The sequence below is a fragment of the Periophthalmus magnuspinnatus genome, chromosome 15 (genome assembly GCF_009829125.3).
Source record: "Periophthalmus magnuspinnatus isolate fPerMag1 chromosome 15, fPerMag1.2.pri, whole genome shotgun sequence".
Taxonomy (NCBI): Eukaryota; Metazoa; Chordata; class Actinopteri; order Gobiiformes; family Gobiidae; genus Periophthalmus; species Periophthalmus magnuspinnatus.
The window spans coordinates 19,966,096-19,986,833 of NC_047140.1; the positions used below are offsets into that span (position 1 = coordinate 19,966,096).

At 37.4% G+C, this 20,738-nt stretch overlaps 1 protein-coding gene across 1 annotated transcript in view; it reads right to left on the minus strand.

Annotated features, from left to right (window-relative positions):
* cdh23 (cadherin-related 23) overlaps positions 1 to 20,738 on the minus strand; it is a 246,948-nt gene that overhangs the window by 109,846 nt on the left and 116,364 nt on the right. The window contains exons 9-12 of the mRNA XM_055227160.1: positions 15,862 to 15,974; positions 13,018 to 13,206; positions 6,346 to 6,495; positions 3,217 to 3,375 (exon numbers count right to left, since the gene is read on the minus strand). Of these exons, the coding sequence (XP_055083135.1) occupies positions 3,217 to 3,375; positions 6,346 to 6,495; positions 13,018 to 13,206; positions 15,862 to 15,974 (611 nt within the window). The remainder of the gene's footprint in view (positions 1 to 3,216; positions 3,376 to 6,345; positions 6,496 to 13,017; positions 13,207 to 15,861; positions 15,975 to 20,738) is intronic.

Sequence of the window (20,738 nt, forward strand, 5' to 3'; positions counted from 1 at the left end):
CTCATCAAATTAGGTTTTATTTCCACTATTACGGCTAACTACGCGGGTGGTTATAAATTGTGTGTCACTGTGAAATAATTATCTCCGTGTGCATGTTTCGCTGCAGTAAAAACCGAGTGCAGTTTATCAATAAAGTAGCAAGATGCAATCCTTTATACCTAAGCTAATTGAGATAATGCATGTGTGTCCCCTGTCGCTATCCACGCAGTTGGATAGTGTAGCTAACATTGGGTTAATATGCACGGCTCATCTGATCACAGCTTATGTACAATGTTAGTCAATGCATTACTCAGAGCTTCCCAGTGGACATTCACACAGGCAATGCACTGTTTAATATTTATGGTGCCGCATTACTTATCATTATAAATATTTATTGTGATTTACTCTTTTGTCTGGGTCCTTTCTGTCTTGGTACCCAGGAGAAGCAGCTCGTATCATCGCCATCGCTCTGGTCGACTCTCATGGGTCCCACTGAATTTGCGGTCTGTTTATTTCTTATTTATTTTATGTCCTTGGATATTGTTTTTTGTACTCTGTTTCTCTGTTTTACCATCAGATTGCTAATGGTTTCTGACTATTCATGTGGATTTGCTCTTTATTTTTGTGTGTGCCTCAATGCCTGCACTTACCATACGCCGGGAATCTCTTTGGGTAAGTGTACAATGAAATGAAGATCGAGCAGGCTACCATTGTATGATTTAAAGTACCTTGGTGTACTAGATTTGTATCAGAATATCTATCATACCGCCATCAGTCTCGCTCAGGATTGGCTGTTTGGTTGCTATGATACTTGTGGTCGGAATTCCATACATGGAACTATGCTCCAAATTAGTTCCTATAAGGGCAACAAGTTTCATTTGACTGGAGCCAAACACTATGGGTAAGGTCTTTATACAGTCCATGTCCATGGTTGGCAACACCCAAAGAGCCATTTGGATCCTGTTTCCACAGAAAAAAACACTAGGAGCCACAAATACATTTTGACATCTAAAATGAAGATACCACTTTTTTTTGTTTTTACCTTTACGCTTTGTATAAACAACTATAGTGTGTTGCTTATGAAATCCATGAAGTGCTACAGAGACTTCTGCTCCTGAACCTCTGAGCACAGCGTCTGCAAATCAGGGAAGGACCTTTACGCAGAACTTTAAACTGTCGTCTGCGAGGCGTGACAGGTGTGTTTTTAACATAGTTAACGCGAGTGTGACCCTTATTTTTAGCGACGCAAAATAAAATATTATTTTATTTGAATATTTCAAGATCACAGTAATCTTCCAATTTAATCTACAATTTAAAAAAAAAACTAACACAAATAAAATACACTTCAATCAAATACTTACGATTTATTTTCTTAAGCCGTGCGGAGGTGCATTATAAGGATGAAAGAGCCTCATGCAGCTCCGGAGCCGCTGGTTGCCGACCTCCGGTCTATGGTCTCCATGTGTTAACACTTACACACCTCATCAAAACTGGGACTAAACCCAGAACTAAAGAACTGACTGATCTACTTGTGCTAGTCCCAAACAGTTGCCAAACTGTTCTTCCATATTCCACATAAACGCTCAGTATACATAATGAATAACTTTTGGTTGGGGCTTTGATTTAGGAAATAAAATAGCAACATTTAATCATAATCAAGAAAAAAGTCTGTTCTCACAGATGGCATGTACTCAATGCAAGTGTAACATTGCACACTGTAAAATGTGCATTTTGGTGAGAACTGTACCCATACCCACCCTCACAAAAACTTCTACCACAGTGGTTACCAACATTGTCTTTCTCCAGTACCCTCTACATTTTGTCTTTCATTTATTTTTTATGTTTATTAATGACATTACAATCACATTCGGCAAGCCAGATACATTGTTTTGAGTGTTTTAGCACATATACACACATACATACATATCACCTCAATTCTGAAACCATTCCAACGACCCCCTGCTAAGTGCTCGTACCCCTGATTGGGAAACACTCGTCTAGTATACAAATCTCCAGTCTAAACAGAGGACATGTATCTTTCTAGTAGCGCCCCATTCACTCGAACAGCAGCCCTCGGGATTCTTCCATGGGTCGCTCGGCAAAGGGCCAACAGCAGACAGACTTATGGGGAATTAGACTGCCCCACAATCTCCATTTCATGAGCATCCAGTCCATAAACACTATTGATTTTCACACTGTGCTTTTGCCCCTTATATCCACTGAACTGTGTGTGGTCGGCCGCAGCCAGCGCCGGTAATGAATAATAATGCAAAAAGAGGGTCAAAGTCATTTCCCCTCAATCAGGTTAAAGGACTGGTCTCCTCTCAGGCAGACAGGGAGAGCTCAGGTACAGTCTAGTGAGATTCAACTGAAACAATCTCTCAATCTAACAGACAGGCAGGGTAAAGCTGTTTTGTATTAGCACAGCAGATAGGGTGCACATTTTATACAGAACCAGATCGATATGTAGAACAAGATTTTATGTTAGTCAAATCAAACTTCATTCATCAAGAGTTTTCCATACATGCAAAGTAACTGAAAGTACTTTACATAGACAATTAAAACAATTGCTCAGTCTACTGTCTACAGCACCTTAACTTGTACTTATATTTACCCCCCAAAATTTAGGCAAATTTAAAAAGTTTGAACTGACTTTCCTCTGTGCATAGCTTGTCCTTAGAGTACATTGGATAGTGGAAGCCAAAACTTCAGAGTCTCAGCTTCACAAAGAGTCCAGCCACTTGTCTGTACTCCAAAGGGTTCAAAAACAGATTCAGTTTGAATTGTGGGTCATTTTAGTCAGGCGTTTTAGGGAAAAATCACTCTTCATCATAAGGGGTAAGTTTACAAGTCACTGCTGCACTATCTTTGTAAAGGCAAGTCCATTGCACAAACCAAATTAATGCAAACTGTGCATAACAAAACGACATTTCCGTAACACTTTTGGGCACTGAGCTCTTACATCAAAGAAACATCCACACATTCACATTCAGTCACCAGTATCTGCAGTGCAAGTGCCAAAAGACATGCCTTTGAATCAATGGACATTCAAAATACCCAAATATCTAAACCGTTATCTTCTGAGGTTTAAATGTTTGAATCAATCCACGATCACCTGATATGAACTAATCATTCTGATACATTGTGCCCTCAAGTACATTCTTCTAGACTGTTTTAAACAATTGATTTAATAGTATTTGACTAAACTAAGCCATAACCATGTTTATGTGCACTCACCAGTATCCGGACCAGCGAGGTGCCCACAGGTGTGTTTTCAGGGAGGCTGATGTTGTACAGAGGGCTGCTGAAGATGGGCCTATTATCATTCTCATTGATCAAATCGATGAAGACTCGAGCAAAACCCACGTGGTCCGACAACGACTCATTGGCAAAGAGCTGTGAAAGGGTTAAAATAATAAAAACATATGAATACAACTTTATTATTATGAAAAATAGACATTGCAAGTCACGGTTTACAGATAAATAATAGCTCATTGATAGACTGCCAAGGAACTATCACTATCAACTATCGCACATACTGCTAATAATTTTAAATATTTTGTGAACCTATGTAGCTGATATTATGTTGCTCCATCTTGAAGGAAGGAGCTAGCTACACTGAAACTAACACACCTACTTGTTCTACCAGCAACCTGACAAGAACTGGAGAAGTTACTTGGATGAGCGGAGAAACGTCTTCACTCCAAAACTTGTGTCCACTTGAATTTTCTTTTGCTATTGATGTCATTACTATAAATGGCAAAATTCCTAAATATTTACACCTGATATGTTGCTGATGTTTAAGGGTAAGATATATACAATTGTTTTATGCAATATGCTATTCATATATTTTCTTTAATTATAGTTGAATCATTTCGTGTGTTAATCCATCATAGTGTGTTTCATTAAAGTTTTAAACAGGTATAGCAAATAAAGGTCATTTATTGTAATTTTCTTAATGATGCACTAAGTAACTTTTCTGCTGGTTGATTTGTTACCGTCTTACCTTCCTGGAAATGTTGCTTTGCCTGAAATGTTCCTCAATACAGCATTAAACTTGCGTCTGTGTACCTTTAAATACATTACGAAGACTACAGTTTTAAGTAAGGTCTTGGATAATCCCCAGTACGCAGTCCCCACTAACTAAGGTAAAGCAGAGGTAAAGTGAGGAGACAAAACACCAATTTCCCTTTTCAAACACATCTGGGGCAGGAGCAAGTGATATTGCCTGAGTCCAGTTTAACCATCTGTCCAAACAAATAAAACAAGCTACAAGAACTAAACATAATGAGCTACTTTAAGTTCAGGACAGTCTGGCCCACAAATCAGTCCTGGCCAGAGGTTACTGTGTGTAGCACTAGGTCTGTGTTAGCTGTAATGGGCCAAAGCTATAGGAGAATACACATACAAAAGCACTACAAGCTCAGTGTATTTTAGACTGGGTTAGATGCCAGCTGCAGTTCAACTCATTATGGCCCTTCTTTATTATAAGGTTTATAGAAATGAATTTATTTTTTTCAGCAGTGATAATAGTGGGATCAAAAATTGCAAAGTTTTATGCATTTTAATTAAAAATAAATATACATACCGGTACATACAGTGAGGCAAATAAGTATTTGAACACCCCAGGATTTTGCAAGTTCTCCCACTTAGAAATCATGGATGGGTCTGAAATCTAAGTGCATATCCACTGTGAGAGACATAATCTAAAAAAAAAAATCTGGAAACCACATGTATGATTTTTTTTTAAATTATTTGTATGTTACTGCGGCAAATAAGTATTTGAACACCTGAGAAAATCAATGTTAATACTTGGTACAGTAGCCTTTTTTTGCAATTACAGAGTTTCCTGTAATTTTTCACCAGGTTTGCACACACTGCAGGAGGGATTTTGGCCCACTCCTCCACACAGATCTTCTCTAGATCAGTCAGGTTTCTGGGCTGTCACTGAGAAACGCGGAGTTTGAGCTCCCTCCAAAGATTTTCTATTGGGTTTAGGTCTGGAGACTGGCTAGGCCACTCCAGAACCTCGATATGCTTCTTACGGAGCCACTCCTTGGTTATCCTGGCTGTGTGCTTCGGGTCATTGTCATGTTGGAAGACCCAGCCACGACCCATCTTCAATGCTCTAACAGAGAAGGAGGTTGTTCTCCAAAATCTCGCAATACATGGCCCCGGTCATCTTCTCCTTAATACAGTGCAGTCGTCCTCTCCCATATGCAGAAAAACACCCCCAAAGCATGATGCTACCACCCCCATAATTCACAGTAGGGATCTTGTTCTTTGAATTGTACTCATCATTCTTCTTCCTCCAAACATGGCAAGTGGAATTAAGACCAAAAAGTTCTATTTTGGTCTCATCTGACCACATGACTTTCTCCCATGACTCCTCTGGATCATCCAAATGGTCATTGGCAAACTTAAGACGAGCCTGAACATGTGCTGGTTTAAGCAGGGGAACCTTCCGTGCCACGCATGATTTTAAACCATGAGGTCTTAGTGTATTACTAACAGTAACCTTGGAAATGGCAGTCCCAGCTCTTTTCAGGTCATTGACCAGCTCCTCCCGTGTAGTTCTGGGTTGATTCCTCACCTTTCTTAGGATCATTGAGACCCCATGAGGTGAGATCTTGCATGGAGCCCCAGTCCAAGGGAGATTGACAGTCATGTTTAGTTTCTTCCATTTTCTAATAATTGTAAATGATTTGTTGAGGATAGTGACTCTGTATTCGATTCTATATTGGAGTTTGTCAATTTGTAATTTTGATTTTGTTTACTATTAAAGTTACCATATGCATGCAAGTTTATTTCTTTTTCACTAGTAGATGGCAGATGTGAAACCTGTTCACCCCTACCCTCCCCTTTGTTCAGGCTCACCTGTGCTCTCTAATCTTCTTCTGTCAAACCAAAGCTGGCACACTATCAGACTGCAGTAATGTAGATAGCATCTAGTGGTGATATGTGAGAATACAACAGGGGTGGGTTGGCCAATCTAATTTCAAATGGTAGCTTTAAGGCAAAACAAAATATGATGCACTATTGTTTCTTTGAGCGTATGCATACAAACTGAAAGTCAAAGAGATGAGTAACTAAAATCTGTTGGTTTTCATTATTATTATTGAACATTGTTACCCTAGTCTTAATATAAAATGTCTTTAAAATCATTAATATTAATACCACTTACATTGGTTTACATACACTGGATTGCAAACCTCGGTGTAGTTCTGAATCGTGCATGTTTGTACAGTAGATAGGGCCAACATTTATCATAAAAGTAATATGTAAGACACATTTAGAAACACAATAATTTCAATAAGACAACAGCTGTGTGGCCATCATACCAGACTTGGTAAAGGTTTGACTCACAGAGAAGCTGAAGCTGCGGATAGTCTCATAGTCGAGCGGTTTGGCCACCCTCATACGAATGTCGGCACGGCCCTGCACTGCTGTGGGCGAGATGGTGAAGTACTCCGAATTGTTCCCTGTCAGAAACACCTGGAACATGCTGTTCACCCCCTGCACAAAGAAAGAAGACACAAACTGCTTTAAGCAAAAAAGGGAAGAGCTGATAAGAAGCTCTTTGTACAGTTATCCTGTCAGATTTGGAGAAGATGCGCAATCTAAGTTTTGCAATTTTAATGAGATTTTAGATTCATTCTATTTTAGTTAGTATTTTCTGTTTGTTTTTGTTTTGTTTTTTACCAATCAATAGGTTTAAGAATGGTGGGAAATTGGCACTGTTGGTATATTAAGAATGACAAAATATTTTATCTTTAGAATTGAAAAGTCCTCAAAATGTTGCCTATAACAAGAAGCTAAAACCCATGAATACACTATCAGCCACATCATCCAAGGAGGCTATGGTTTTGCTGGGATTGTTTTATTTAAAATAGTATAGGTACACTTTAGTTTATTTATTTTTATAAAAGCTCTTTTTTCCATACATCATTATCACAAGATATCTTACATTTGCCATACGGGGCCTTCAAAATTGCAAAACTAAATTAGAATTGTATTGTGTACAACTTAATTTTGCACAATGGAATTAATTCCACCACATTTATACCTCCGCTGTGGCATGTTTTCTATAGATCTATAACACAATTGGATATTTTACTATTGCATACAGCGCATAACTATAAGCGATGTATTTTATTGATGGTAAAATAATAATAATAATAATAACAATAGTAATAATAACAATAATCACAAGTATTATTATTATTATTATTATTATTATTATTATTATTATGTGATATGGTTTATACCACGGTAATGGTCTGAGCCCAACAATATCTTGTGCTTTATCTGAAAAAAAACCCCATTTTGATTATAGTTTTTCAATTGTAATGTGAAATCTGAGATCGACGTGTAGTTTATATACTATACCTGTGTTAAAATATGTATAATATTAAATCAGGAGATAATATTCTAGTTAACTTACATTATTACATATGAGGCTGGTGGTGCAGTTTGATGCTTCGTGAACTCTGCACTGTGCCCCATTCATCCCTTATCAATGTGTGTAAATGTGCTTCATATCGAACCATCTTCCTGCACCACTTCCTCTGCCTTCTCCCTGTACACTGTATGCACCTTAATAAAGCTGTGTGAAAAACCTCTTATCATATCATCAAATGTATGTGCTGTGATCTATGACCTTTACTGTATAAATAACTACAGTGAATATGATAGACTAACCATTTTTAGGTGAATTATGGTTCAGTTTTCTCTGTGGTTCTTAAAGTTGCCCTATGTAACTTTTCTGATGGGGGTAACCCATCTGCTTGTCTCCATGGAGATCTTGCATTAACTCAATTACAGGTGTCTGTGTAATCCCTCAGTCGTCCAGGTATGATCCATAGTTACATAGTTACTATGGATCGTACCTGTACAACAGGGTTTTTTCAAGAACAGACTGAAGAAGTGGCTTGAATGAGCAGCAAAACATCTTCACTCAAAAACTTTCTGTCCAGTTGACAGAATTGAATTACACTTGTTTTTACGCTCAAAAAGTCATAGTCCTGGACCCTCCCCACCAAAGGTTTGTTGACCTTTGTGGCTTTGATTATTGTCAAAATTTAATACAATTCTATTAATACTGTTCATCTACATACAACTATACATCTGTTTTGCCACACAGAAGCCAATACAACTTGTATTAGCCAACATGGACAAGAATAACACAGCCAAATTATATTTACAATCTAAATGTTTTGATGAAAACATTTTTATTTGTATTTTATAAAGTACAACATGGATTGGTTTTTCCATTAAGTTCATAAATCCCAAATACATTTTATCTTAGGTCCTTTTCTCAATACTAAGAAATATCAAATGTCCAACAGTAATTTTAATTAAAACAAGAAGTCTCAAACTTATCCTATACACATTACACATAAACTGTACAACTTCACATATTACAAAGTGATCAGTTTCTCTATGTTTATAGTCATGAAATGGTATATTGGAGTGTACTGGACTTGTCTGATTATCCATAAGCCACTAAAGACAGAAGAACACATGCTTTGTTTTCAGTTTTGGAGACGAGCGATGATTTGATCTTCAGTGACAGCCGTGACTATCTCCACTATACAGATGTGAGCTCCCTGGGATTTTATTTACTCTAAAGAGTGAAAAAACATGTCACATTTGTCATCAGGACATTTGGGTGGGTCTGGACATTTGTAAAGCTCACTGCCATTGTCATTAATGCCAAATACTGCTGATAAAATCCCACACAATTGTATAAGGAAAAAGTGGGTGATTGGTGACTAGATTTAATTAACTTGACTATACTATCCAAGTTTTTTTTGTTTTTTTGCAATTCCATTTACCGTTAACCTGCAGAGATGTAACTGATTGGTTTCCAACTGACCTAATAGATTACTTATTTCAAACTTGTTTTGAGTCCGTTCTTGGATACTTCTATGAGATATGCTGTAACCAGTGTATTTCTATTTAATTATTAAAACAACTTAATAATTAGTAATAAATAATAAAGTAATTTTATGGAGGTGGCAAGTCACCTGTCACATCACCTGTCATGACACAAAGTTAGAATATTATAGCCAAAGGAAGAAGCTTTCCATGGAGACAAGCAAGAGGAGGCCCTCCTCCAGGTCAAATAAGAGGAAGGTGGCGATATGGAGATGTAAGTCTGCTCCCAGTGAGAACGCATGTTTTTCAGTGCAATAAAAACATCCAAAATGGAAAAAAAAAACTTGCGTTTTTGACAAAAAGTTAGTGGAGTGTCAACTGTTAAAATATGTATACAGTTTGTAATTATGTCTAAAAGGCTTTTTTTTTTATTATATTGTGTTCATGGATAATATAAACATTGTTGTTTTGAAGATTCATAATTTTAATGTAGAGTTTATAATAAATAAATATATTCAATGTCACCCACCCCTATTTAAAAGCAGTTGGTTGGTTTGGGCATTGACTAAAACAGTCTTTTAGAACAGCATTACGGTCTCAGTAAACCATTATCTCAACTAAAGCCCAGAAAACCTGGTCAGTTAAATCTTGAGCTTAGGGCTGGACTCTCACATGTGCAGGGGACAGGCGCAGAAGATGGACACACCGGTCGATTGGCATTATGCCGCTGGTCCAAATAGCCCCTTGTTTTTGTTTTCATCTCTGGGAGAACCATTGCGGCTGATGACTCCTATTTAAAAGACCATCCAATATGCAGGGATGTCACCTCAAACTGCCCATAAACGTAATTGCACGTCCATTTGCCATTGCCTTTAGAAGCCCCCAATAAAAGCAGCCTGTCAGACGCAGCTGCCACAAAAGTTTAGTGACAAGTTCCTCCAGCGAAAAGTTTTATAGATGCCCGCGGTGCCCAAGCAAATATGAGAGAAGTGACAAGAGAGAGAGAGAGAGAGGTAACAACCACTTGTGTCATATTGTAAAAAATGAAACGTCTGCCTATAATCCCTTACACTTGGAGAGGCGAGATTACGGCACGGGTGAAGCAGAGTGTGAATGATTGTGTATATCAGCTCTGACATGCAGGTTTAAGGGATCAAAACAAGCAATACAACCGGGGCAAAACAAAAGAGGGCTCATATTTTATTTCTGAAAACAAATGTATTCCTCCGGCGACAGATAAAGTCGTATTAGAAGGGTGGGAAATGAAAGGGGCATTTGCTCAAGCTAAAAATGTAACTTCCTATTTTAGCAGCGTTTTAGTTAAAATGTAATGGATAAACACTAGTACCATTTCTACATCTGCAACTACAACCCTACGACTGCAATGACTCTATACTTCTGCAGGAGGTTCTTACTACAACTACTTCTTTATAAAAGCCAATCCCAAGCACATTCAAACAAACTACAGCTACTGCAACTACTAAAACAACTACAACTCCTACTTTTTCAATAATTACTACTTACTACAACTTTTTATCAAAGCCCATTGCACTGCAGAGATGAAAAAAAAAGTTTCACCTTTGCAATTAAACAAATACTACCACTACAATGACTACTTATTACCACCGCTGCTTTATCCTAGCCTATAGTACATACAGTGTGTGAGAGAAAAAAGTTATTACTCCAGCAGTTTGTTATTTGCAATCACAGCTACTACTATGACTTTCTACAGACCCATTACAGGGATATCAGCATTGAGGAATTAGTGGATATGAGCTGGTTGCATTGTTTGAGTGCTTTAGGTGAAAGTTGGACATTGTTTGCCATTTCCCAAAGGAGCTTCCACAGCAGGTGAGGTGTCTTTCCTTATAGGTGAACCCACTCACACACACGCATTCTTTACCCCCCTCTCAAACTGAAAACATCAGCCCTCCACTGTCCTAAGTGCTCCTGTTATCTGCCCAATCCTCTCTCCTGTTCTCTTTTTTCTCTCTCTCTCTCTGTCCTCTTTCTTACTCTCATTCTCACCCCCTCCCCCTCTCTCTCTTTCTCTCCCTCTCCGTTTCTGTTCCCCCCCGTCTGTTTCGGACTTTCTGCTCCACCAATTACTCAGACTGCTACTTTACTTTTGCTCTGTAGACGAATCCTTCCCATTTTCTTGTGGTGGGACTCTGCTCTCCATCGCTGCATGCGCTACCTTTTCTCTCAGCACTTGACTCACGGTTATCTGTCAAATTCACCCGGGCCGCCGCTGTGCCTGAATCAATCCGACTTGACTAGCTTTCGGCTTATCTGCACACCGGGTGATTGATTTTCCTCGTTAGGTATAATTTGATGCTCTATCCCATCTCTTCCAGAGCAAATTAAATTGTAGTTGAGTCCATGTGTGAGTGTGCTATGTGTGGGAGAGGCTGCATGACAGTGGCAGATTCAAGTGTATGTTAGCTTTGCAGTGTGGCGTCTCAATGAGAAGTAGCTGACATGCTAACACGCTGTAAAAGGTAGTTCCCACAGGCAAAGCTAACACATACATGCTAAAGTGAGTTTTACACAGAGACTGATAGCTCTCTGCGCGCTAGTCTCAACAAGTTGTATGCACACTTAGGAAATGAGATGATTTTAATCCACACTCCACCAACAACCCTACAGTGTTAATATTGTAATGTGTAATAAGTGATGATTTCTATAAACTTGAAAAAAAAATCTGTCTTTGTTGGCTGTTCCTAGTGTGTGGTTTATTTATATCATATTTGCTACCAATTGCACACTACTTTGTTACATACTGTCCTCCGTGGTGCTGGAGGTGCCATCATGGGAGAGCAAGCCCCTACATGGGATGTACCACAGGAACATAACTGAGGTTGCATATATGAAGAAATCCTACCAATGGTTTGAGAGAGCTGGTCTGAAGGACAGCTCATCCTGGCTGCACAGGAGCAGGCCTTGAGCACTACAGCAATAGAGGCCCAGATCTACCACACCAGACAAGACCCAAGGTGTAGGTTTTGCAAAAAGGCCCCTGAGACAATCCAGCGCATAACTGCAGGGTGCAAATTGCTGGCAATACATGGAGCGGCATAACCAAGTGGCGGGCATAGCGTACAAAAAACATCTGTGCAGAGTACGGAGTGGAGACCCCAAGGTCACGGTAGGAAAAACCTCCAAAGGTAGTGGAGAATGACCAAGCCCAGATCCTGTGGGACTTGAAATATAGACTAACAGAATGGTGATGAACCAACTGGACATTGCAGTACAAAGTAATGGGAACATCATGAAAAGGCCTGGAAGGTGAAGGCACCAGTGGTATCACTGTGGTGTCTGTGTGTGTGGATATATATAATATATAGAGGACACAGAACCTTCTGTTCATGTTTCTACAATTTTTTTGTAAATAATAAATATTTTTGCTATCATAAAATTCAACTTTTAAATGTGAGACAGCATTGCATTACCATAGGGCCTGCATTGTCATCACATCATATAACTGGGTCCAAATGTGACAGTCAATACAATCAGTCCAACAGAAGAAAATATATTGTAGTTTTTTAAACATTTTTCTAACAGTCCTGTCATGAAAACAGAAAATTCACAATTTGAAAATTATACTGAACTTATATTATACCAGTGCTAGCCCTAAAGTAGGGTAATCCCCCTGGAACATATAAGTTGCAGTAAAATAGTAGCAAAGAAGTTACTTATTTCAGTCTCTACAAGTCAAATCTTGTCATACTACAAACAAATATAAAAACTAATTCAAAGAAAATGGCATTTAAACACCCCCAAAAACATGTTTTGTCATGTTAGACACTGTACAAAATTATGAGCTTCAATAAATAAGTAGCAAAGGAGTTACTTCTTCACCCTCTAAAGCTCAAATCGTATCATATTACAAAATAATTAGAAAAGAAATCCCCCGAAACACTGTACTATCGTTGGATGATAAGTCAACATAGTGTAGCCTCCATATAGTAAAGTATTGTGACAGGCTAAGTCACTAATTATACAAATGTTATTCTTTAAAGATATATATTTTTAATGGTGAAACAAGCATTATTTTTTGAAGCAAATGTCTCCACAAGATATTCTTTACTTTCTTCGTACTGTAATTTATTTAAACATTTTAAACATTTTCCATCCCACCTTTGTGTCAAAACTCACCTCATCTTTGTCTTCTGCCTGGATGAAGAGGGGCAGAGCGAATCCAACCTGTGCCAGCTCTGTGATGGTAACCTTATACTCGGAGCTGTTGAACATTGGGGCGTTGTCATTTTCATCAATGAGTAGAACAGTGAAATTAGTCCGCACTGATGCATCTGACAGAGTACGGTCGTCCTTCCGCTCTGTAGCCTATAGGAGGGGTGCCACACAGACAGACAAAAGACAAGAAATGCATTTTATTGCTCTGAAAAATGTCATTTTGCAGTGCAGCCAGTCACCAGGTATTTAGAGCTGTTCATTTATTGGATCAAAAGGTGGATGAACTCAAAGCAATCACAGAAATACGTTCAAATATGGGGCCAAGAAAAGGGCGCAGATACCTCTTTTTCACACCTCTACACAATGAGATTTAGAAGAAAGACACAATTACATAGACTTTTCAACTTCTGTCCATAGACTGAAAAAGTGACAGAAAATTGCTGAGAAGATAGGAGTGGATGTATTCTTTATTGATAGAGGGCTGTAACTTGCTATATTGAATAATAGGCTGAAACGACGCACTGAATTCTGGGTAATAATCAAAACGTGTTAGCTGTTCTTGTCCCGTCATTACTGAATCATTTGACCTCCATCTTCACACACGGCGCCGCTATCTAAGCCACTTGAAGTTGAGAAATTAGTTGTATTACTATGGCAAACCACAATCAATAGTGTAGCAGCACCTATAAGCACAAGCTGGAGAGAGACGAGACAAAACACACAAGAAAATCTATATCTTATAAATACATTTTGGGTGCCATTTTTTCATTTTTCAGCACTTGCACTTATTCAACTTTTCTGCTTTGCAATTATCGATTTCAATTAAAATGAGGTCAGAATATGTTATCAGTTTGCAGTAAACACAATCGGACTTTGAAAACATGGGCGTGTTTTGCAAATCTTTACCTTCAAAAAGTAGGCAAATGAGTAGAAAGTAAATGCAAACAGAATGCAAAGGTTCAAAACATTAAAACAGTAATAAAACTGTATAGCTTTCCAATAAAAATACAATGGGAATTAAAACTGCAGCACTGCATTTAAGAAGTATTAATTTAGCACAAATAGCACTGGCAACAAATGAAGAGAAAAATAAAACATGCTTATGGGCAAAACATTAATGTATGAGGATAAAAGAGCAGGTAAAAACCTCATCAGATTATATTAAAATTAGATAGTATCAGTAACACATGACATTTTTGGTAAATGGTCAAATTTTTATATAGCGCTTTTCCACCTTCAAGGCACTCAGGTGTGATGTTTATGTTGAGAGTGGGATTCAAACCACCAACATTCTACCACCTGAGCTACTGTCACCCCAATTTAAATTTTCTGTAACAAGTGAGAGTTCTACCTAGTCCCAAAATATATATAATATATTAAGTCTATAGTCATAGGTCTTTTTGGAAAATCTATAGGGAAAACGAATGGGAAATTTATGTTCAAAACAAAGTGGTGGGAAATAATTTTTGAACACAATTAAATAATCATAATTATAGCCTCAAATTGGAAACTTTTTAATTTTCAAACACAATTCTAGAAAACAAAAAAATATGATTTAAGGACAAGTGTAGACCTATGTACTTCATACTTGACGTAGCATCAAAATCCACAGTGTACCCCACTGGCCTTACACTGAAAAACTGCCTTTTTGATCACAAATCTTTCCACTTTGAGTAGCTCTTAGAAATCCATTTCACGCACCCTCTCACACCCTGCGGGGACCACCGGGTGTACAATAGTTTGGAGAAAAAAAATAGAAACGATGAACAGAAATACAGTGGCTGAGTGGACAGAGGTTTTGTGATGAGGATGAGAAACCAGGACTGACATGCTAAAGAGCAGTGGGACAGATCCGGCCCAGAGGCTGATGCACTACCCAGAGCAGAGGAACAGTAAATCCTCCTTTTTATCTGTAGCCTCCTTCAGGACTCTGACAGATCTGATGGTCCCCACGCCATGACAGGGACTCACAAACAGAAAAGCTCTCTCAAAATAGGCTTTAATAGTGAAGATCAGGGTTGTTCTACAGGTTTTCAATGTGTCATGTACCTCTGCCATAAAGACTGCTTCAACTGTCAAGCAGAGTGGTGCTGAGAGGAAAGATAAAACTGGTTCTGATATGAAATAATGGTTAAAGGTGCACTTCATAACTTTTCTATTGAAGGGTCTGCCACCTATAGTCATATCCACGGAGATGTGATGGTCCCACAGTATGGCATTATATTTCTCTACCAACATGGAGACAAGCAGCCGACACCACCAGGCCAAGTCTCACAGGTCAGATTTGTGTTGAGGTTATGCTGCTCTTAGACAAATGCATGTTTTCAATGTGTATTTAGCAACAAAAATCTGTACTTGAATAACTGCAAAATGTGTAAAGTTAATGCCATAGTGTGGAACAATCCAGGTAAAGCAATAAAATAGCCTTGATTATTTATAATAGTGATTAATCAGGTCCCAATACCATCACGAAGAAAATATAAAATAAAGTAACTGTTGCGATTTTAGATGCAAAAATATGTTTTTTTTCCTAATATATACACCAAAAATTTCAACCACAATGTAAAGCCTTTTATATCTGAATGTTTTTATCACAATGACTTTACTTTTTCATTCAGAAAGTTCATAAAGTTGGTCATATACTAGAGGAATGGTGATCTATTAGACATTAAGAATGAAATAAGCTAATTAATGAAGTACTGTGACATCCCTATTAGATTGCATTACCAAACGCATACTGAATCTATAGCATCTTCTGTCTGTCTTCTGTTTTGAGTACTGCAGTAGACAGCAGCCTATCCTCACCTCCACAGTGAGAGTGAATCCGGCTGAATACAGTGGGTTTTCTCTGTCCAGCTGTCCATTCACTGTCAGGTCCCCACTGAGGAAGTCCAGGGCAAAAACATGGTTGGTGTTCCCTGCATGGAAGAGAGAGAGAGACACAGAGAGAAGACACAAACGTCAGAGGAACAGACAAAAATGGCATTGTGGATAATTCAACATATACGCCGAGGGATGTGAAGTGGAGAAATGCAAGAGTCTGGTATAAGAGAAGTATGGTGTCTGGATTTCATGCAATATTGATAAAGTTTTCGCTGCTCACCTGCCTAGAGCTCACCCACCACCTCCGACCCCTTCACAGTCCTTTGTTTTATCTGCCACATTCGAGCCCCCCCCCTCCCAGAGAGTGGCTTTCTGTCAGCTCAACACTATTGTCAACACTGTTTTTGCTGAATATGCAGGGTTAGTGTTGGCTCAAACAAATCAAGTACTATCAATAAATTTGATTTTTTTTTTTTTTAATTTAAATATTTAGTCTTTTTAAACACATTTGAACAAAACAAGAACAAATAACACCACAATAAGGGCTGAATGTTTTTAATCATCATCGTCATCATCACTGTCATCATCATCATCGTCATCATAGTCATCATTGTCATCGTCATCATCATTTTTTTTAACACTGTGGAGGAAAAAGTAAAATCTTAATAGTACACATTAAAAACTAAAACAGAGATTAAGAGATGAAAGATAAGCCTGGATCTGGTATCAAAATAATAGTTAAAGGTGCACTTTGTAACTTTTCTAGTGGTGGGTCTGCCACCTATAGTTGTATCCATGGAGATGCTATTGTCCCAATATGCAGGGGTAGTGTTGGTTCAAACTAAAGTACTGTCACTAACCTTTATCTTTTCTTAATTTGTATATTTCATTATTATTAATATTATTATTATTATTACTAATTATTATTATCATCATCATCATTATTATTATCATTATCACCATTATTATTATTGTCATTATTATTATTGTCATTATCACCATTATTATTATTGTCATTATCACCATTATTATTATTGTCATTATTATTATTAATTATTATTATCATTATCACCATTATTATTATTGTCATTATCACCATTATTATTATTGTCATTATCAATATTATTATTATCATTATTATTATTATTATTATTATTATTATTATTATTATTATTATTATTATTAACAGTACAAATTGAAAACTAAATCTTAAACAGGAAAAGCATCTGATATAAAAACAGGTAACAGGTGAGTTAATGTGCTACTCAGAGAAATGAAACCTTTAAGGATGTTGATATTTTCATCTCTTGTTAATGGGTTAGTGGGGCACAGCTACTTAGAAAGTAAAGGGGGGACATCCTTGATAATGGTCAATTAATTGCATGGCTAATGATGGCGGGACAGACCGATCAATTCCACATCTATTCAGAGTCACCCTCCAGGATACACGTCTACGGCTGGTTGGGATCTGAACGTTTGGGCGGGTTGATTTTAAATTAAGACCCAATGACCTGGAAAAAAAGGTTTCCATTTTATGTACAGTGTTGTTTTGTTTTGGTTTAGTGTGAAAGGTTGATGTAGGATTGCGTATCTATTTGTATTAGTCTTCTGATCATAATTATTGTGTAATTTAGGCAAGTTTTAGCCTGTTAACATTGTGCTTGTTAGCTTACATTTATGGAGTTACCTCTACGTATGTCACATCTGCTGTCTGTGTCCAACCAGGAAGTAAAAATATTAACTTCACTCAAATAAAAATAGAAAAACTGCGTACTTTTAGCAGTTACGGTATCATACTTGCATGTAAAATGTTTTGTGAACCTACTTTCAATACACATCATATTATACAGTAAATATCCCTAGTACACTTGAATTGACTGGTTTATTAAATTAAAACCTGAATGTGAATATTACTGTCTTTATCATAAATAGCTTTTTAATAACACCTGGGTTGACTCACTGCACTCTTTACATGCACTGGTGAATCCCATTAACTTTACTACAGTCAATGATCTCATTCAAAGACGTGCATTTCAAATTATACCACTGCACCGCGCTCATTAGCAGGTTCAAAAGCCGTGTGTTCTATATTCACTTCAATTACACAGGTTAAAATATTAGACTAAGAGACGCTTAAGTCGTCTGCTGGTAATATTTAATCCTACTATTGTGTTTGGATATCCCTCCCCCCTCTGGTAATGCGTTACAGTATTCCCTGTTTTATTTATTTTTCTTTTTTTCGGATGGAACTGCTGGCTGCTAAATGAAGCTTGTATAAATGACAACAATAAATTACAGTGTGGAGAAAAGGAGGAAGTCCCCTTTTAAATATACTGTGTTTATCTGAAGAAAAAGCAAGATTATTAGAGACAGTGTATTCAAATTTACAACACCAGTGGGAGCAAACCTGACACAAAACTTGTATTCAAAATGTGCATATCCAGAACATAACTTAACAGCACATTTGTCATTTGTTGGAAATATACTGTCATTTTTCAGAATATCTGTGGTTCATTTTGCTGTAGATTCTCATGTTGTACAATACTTGAACCTGGATTCAGACATTTGCAGGCAACATTATAATATGCTCTTGTTATTTGTAAGAATGCCAAAATGGCACTCACCCTGTGTAAGATATGACAATCTTTCTTACATTAACAGAAATACTATAGCTTAATTACTTAATTACCTGCAAGCATATTAAACCATACACCACATCCTCACTGAATGCTTTATTATTGACATAGGGCTTATTAGGCCCGAGTGCCACAAACTGGCGAAGGGTTTATTAATTTCAGAAAACCGTGCGTAAGTGCACAAGCAGTGCTCGACATGCCCGTCAGAGACCAGGGACCCTCACCATGATGCAGGAATGCAGAAGCGCTTTCCAAAAATGTATATTATTAAATTAAAAAATGGGAATATTGTTTTTGCATCAGAATATTATTATTTTCCCTGGAACCTCCCCACTTTTTACCCAGTGAACAATGCCGAACACTCACGGAAATTTGCCCAGCATTATAACTCACTTCTAATTTCCAAAGGCAAAAAAGTGGGGCACACAAAACGACGCCCCAAAAATTTTGACCATAAAATCATGCAATTTGACACAGAAGTATATAATGACAGCACAAGTAAAAAAAATATTACAGCAATGCCGTCCGCTTAACCAGATGTCAGCCATATTGGATTAAAATGTGTTAAGCATGAGTCGGCAGTTTTCTTGTAAATGTCGTACTTTTATTAACTCTTTCTAAGGTATTCATCTGAACAGGCTCAAATTTCGTAAAAATTATTCTAAGGGATGGGACATAAAAAATGAACCAATTTTTCACCATAAGGCCTCTGTCCAGCAAACCCGCAAAAACTGCACACAATAAAAAAAAAAATTAAAAAAAAATAAATATATATATATATATATATATATATATATATATATTTACAAATTGCTCTCATTTGCACATACAAACTCCGATTTCAGCAAAATTTGAATCAGCTGTTAAAATTCCTGCATTAAGAACCTTACTTAATGTAAAAAAAAAAAAAGTCACACATTGAAATCAAATTTAATACGAGGAGACAAAAGTAGCAGTAGTAGTAGTGCAGTTTTGCACAAAATTCCATTTTGGCATCATGATCAAAAAAGTCAATGACAACCATAATATATTTTATACACATAGCCGCAGCAATAACTGAAACTCTCCACAGGCGTTTGTCAATATAGTCTAAACTTTGGTGAAAATTATCTAGAGGAGTGGGGATCAAACATTTTTCTACATGTCTCTGTGCGGCGCAGCCACAAAATTTGCCTTAAATGATAAAATTTCCAATTCAAAAAATATCCTCTCATTTGCCGATACAATGACAAATTTTCCTCAAATTAGAATCAGTTGTTTAACTCCATGCCCTGAACCTACTCAACCTGAACCTGTGGAAGAATACAATTGGGCACATTAGCGCCCTCTACAAACAGCAACTAATGTTCATATGTGGACAAAAAAAAAGAAAGAAAAAACAAAACAAAAATTAAATTTTGCACAAAATTTAGTTTTGACATTTCGATCAAAAACATCTGACACCCATGCCATTTTTCATGTGGTTTTGCCGTACTGATGACAAAAACTCCATATGTTTTTCAAATGGTAAATTTCACAAATTGTCAGGTCTTCAGCACATGAGATTTTCACAGTCTTCTGTGAGCATTTGTCGGATTTCAAATTAGGGGAACATGAGGAGCTCTAAAGGAGCGGGTCATCAAAACTTATCCAGATTTGTTGTACACGATTTACAGTCTTTGTGTAGCAAAGAGGAAGAGAAGTCGCAATATCGCCTCACAATTGGCAGTGGGTGTAATGTAAAGAGGGAAATGGAGGGCGCTATAGCTCAAAATGTGTTAAAATGGTCTTATGCAAAGATAAAATGTTTTCACTATAAAAAACAAACAAACTGCAACTTCCCCTACATTTACAATGTCCAGGGGAATGCTACGGTAGCCTTCACTGAATATGATCAGATAAGCTTCTTCATTCATAAGCCTGAATACCTGCAGCTGTTCATTGTCATTCTTTGTGACTACAGCATGTTTTCTGAGAGTTGTCCAGGCACTGCACAATCTCCGGACAGGAACAGTTCATACATGTGACATTAACACAACCATTTACTCTGCTCTTAGCAAACAAAATAGCTAAACAACTGAATGAGGCCAGTCCCGTTCAAGCTCAGCTTAAAACACTTCATCCCACACAAAACTATGACTAAAGAGGAATTCTAAGCAATAAGAAAACATTTCATTTCATTTCAAACATTTCTAATTTGTATACCATGTGTAGATTTTATGCCATTCTCGACTGAATATGAGT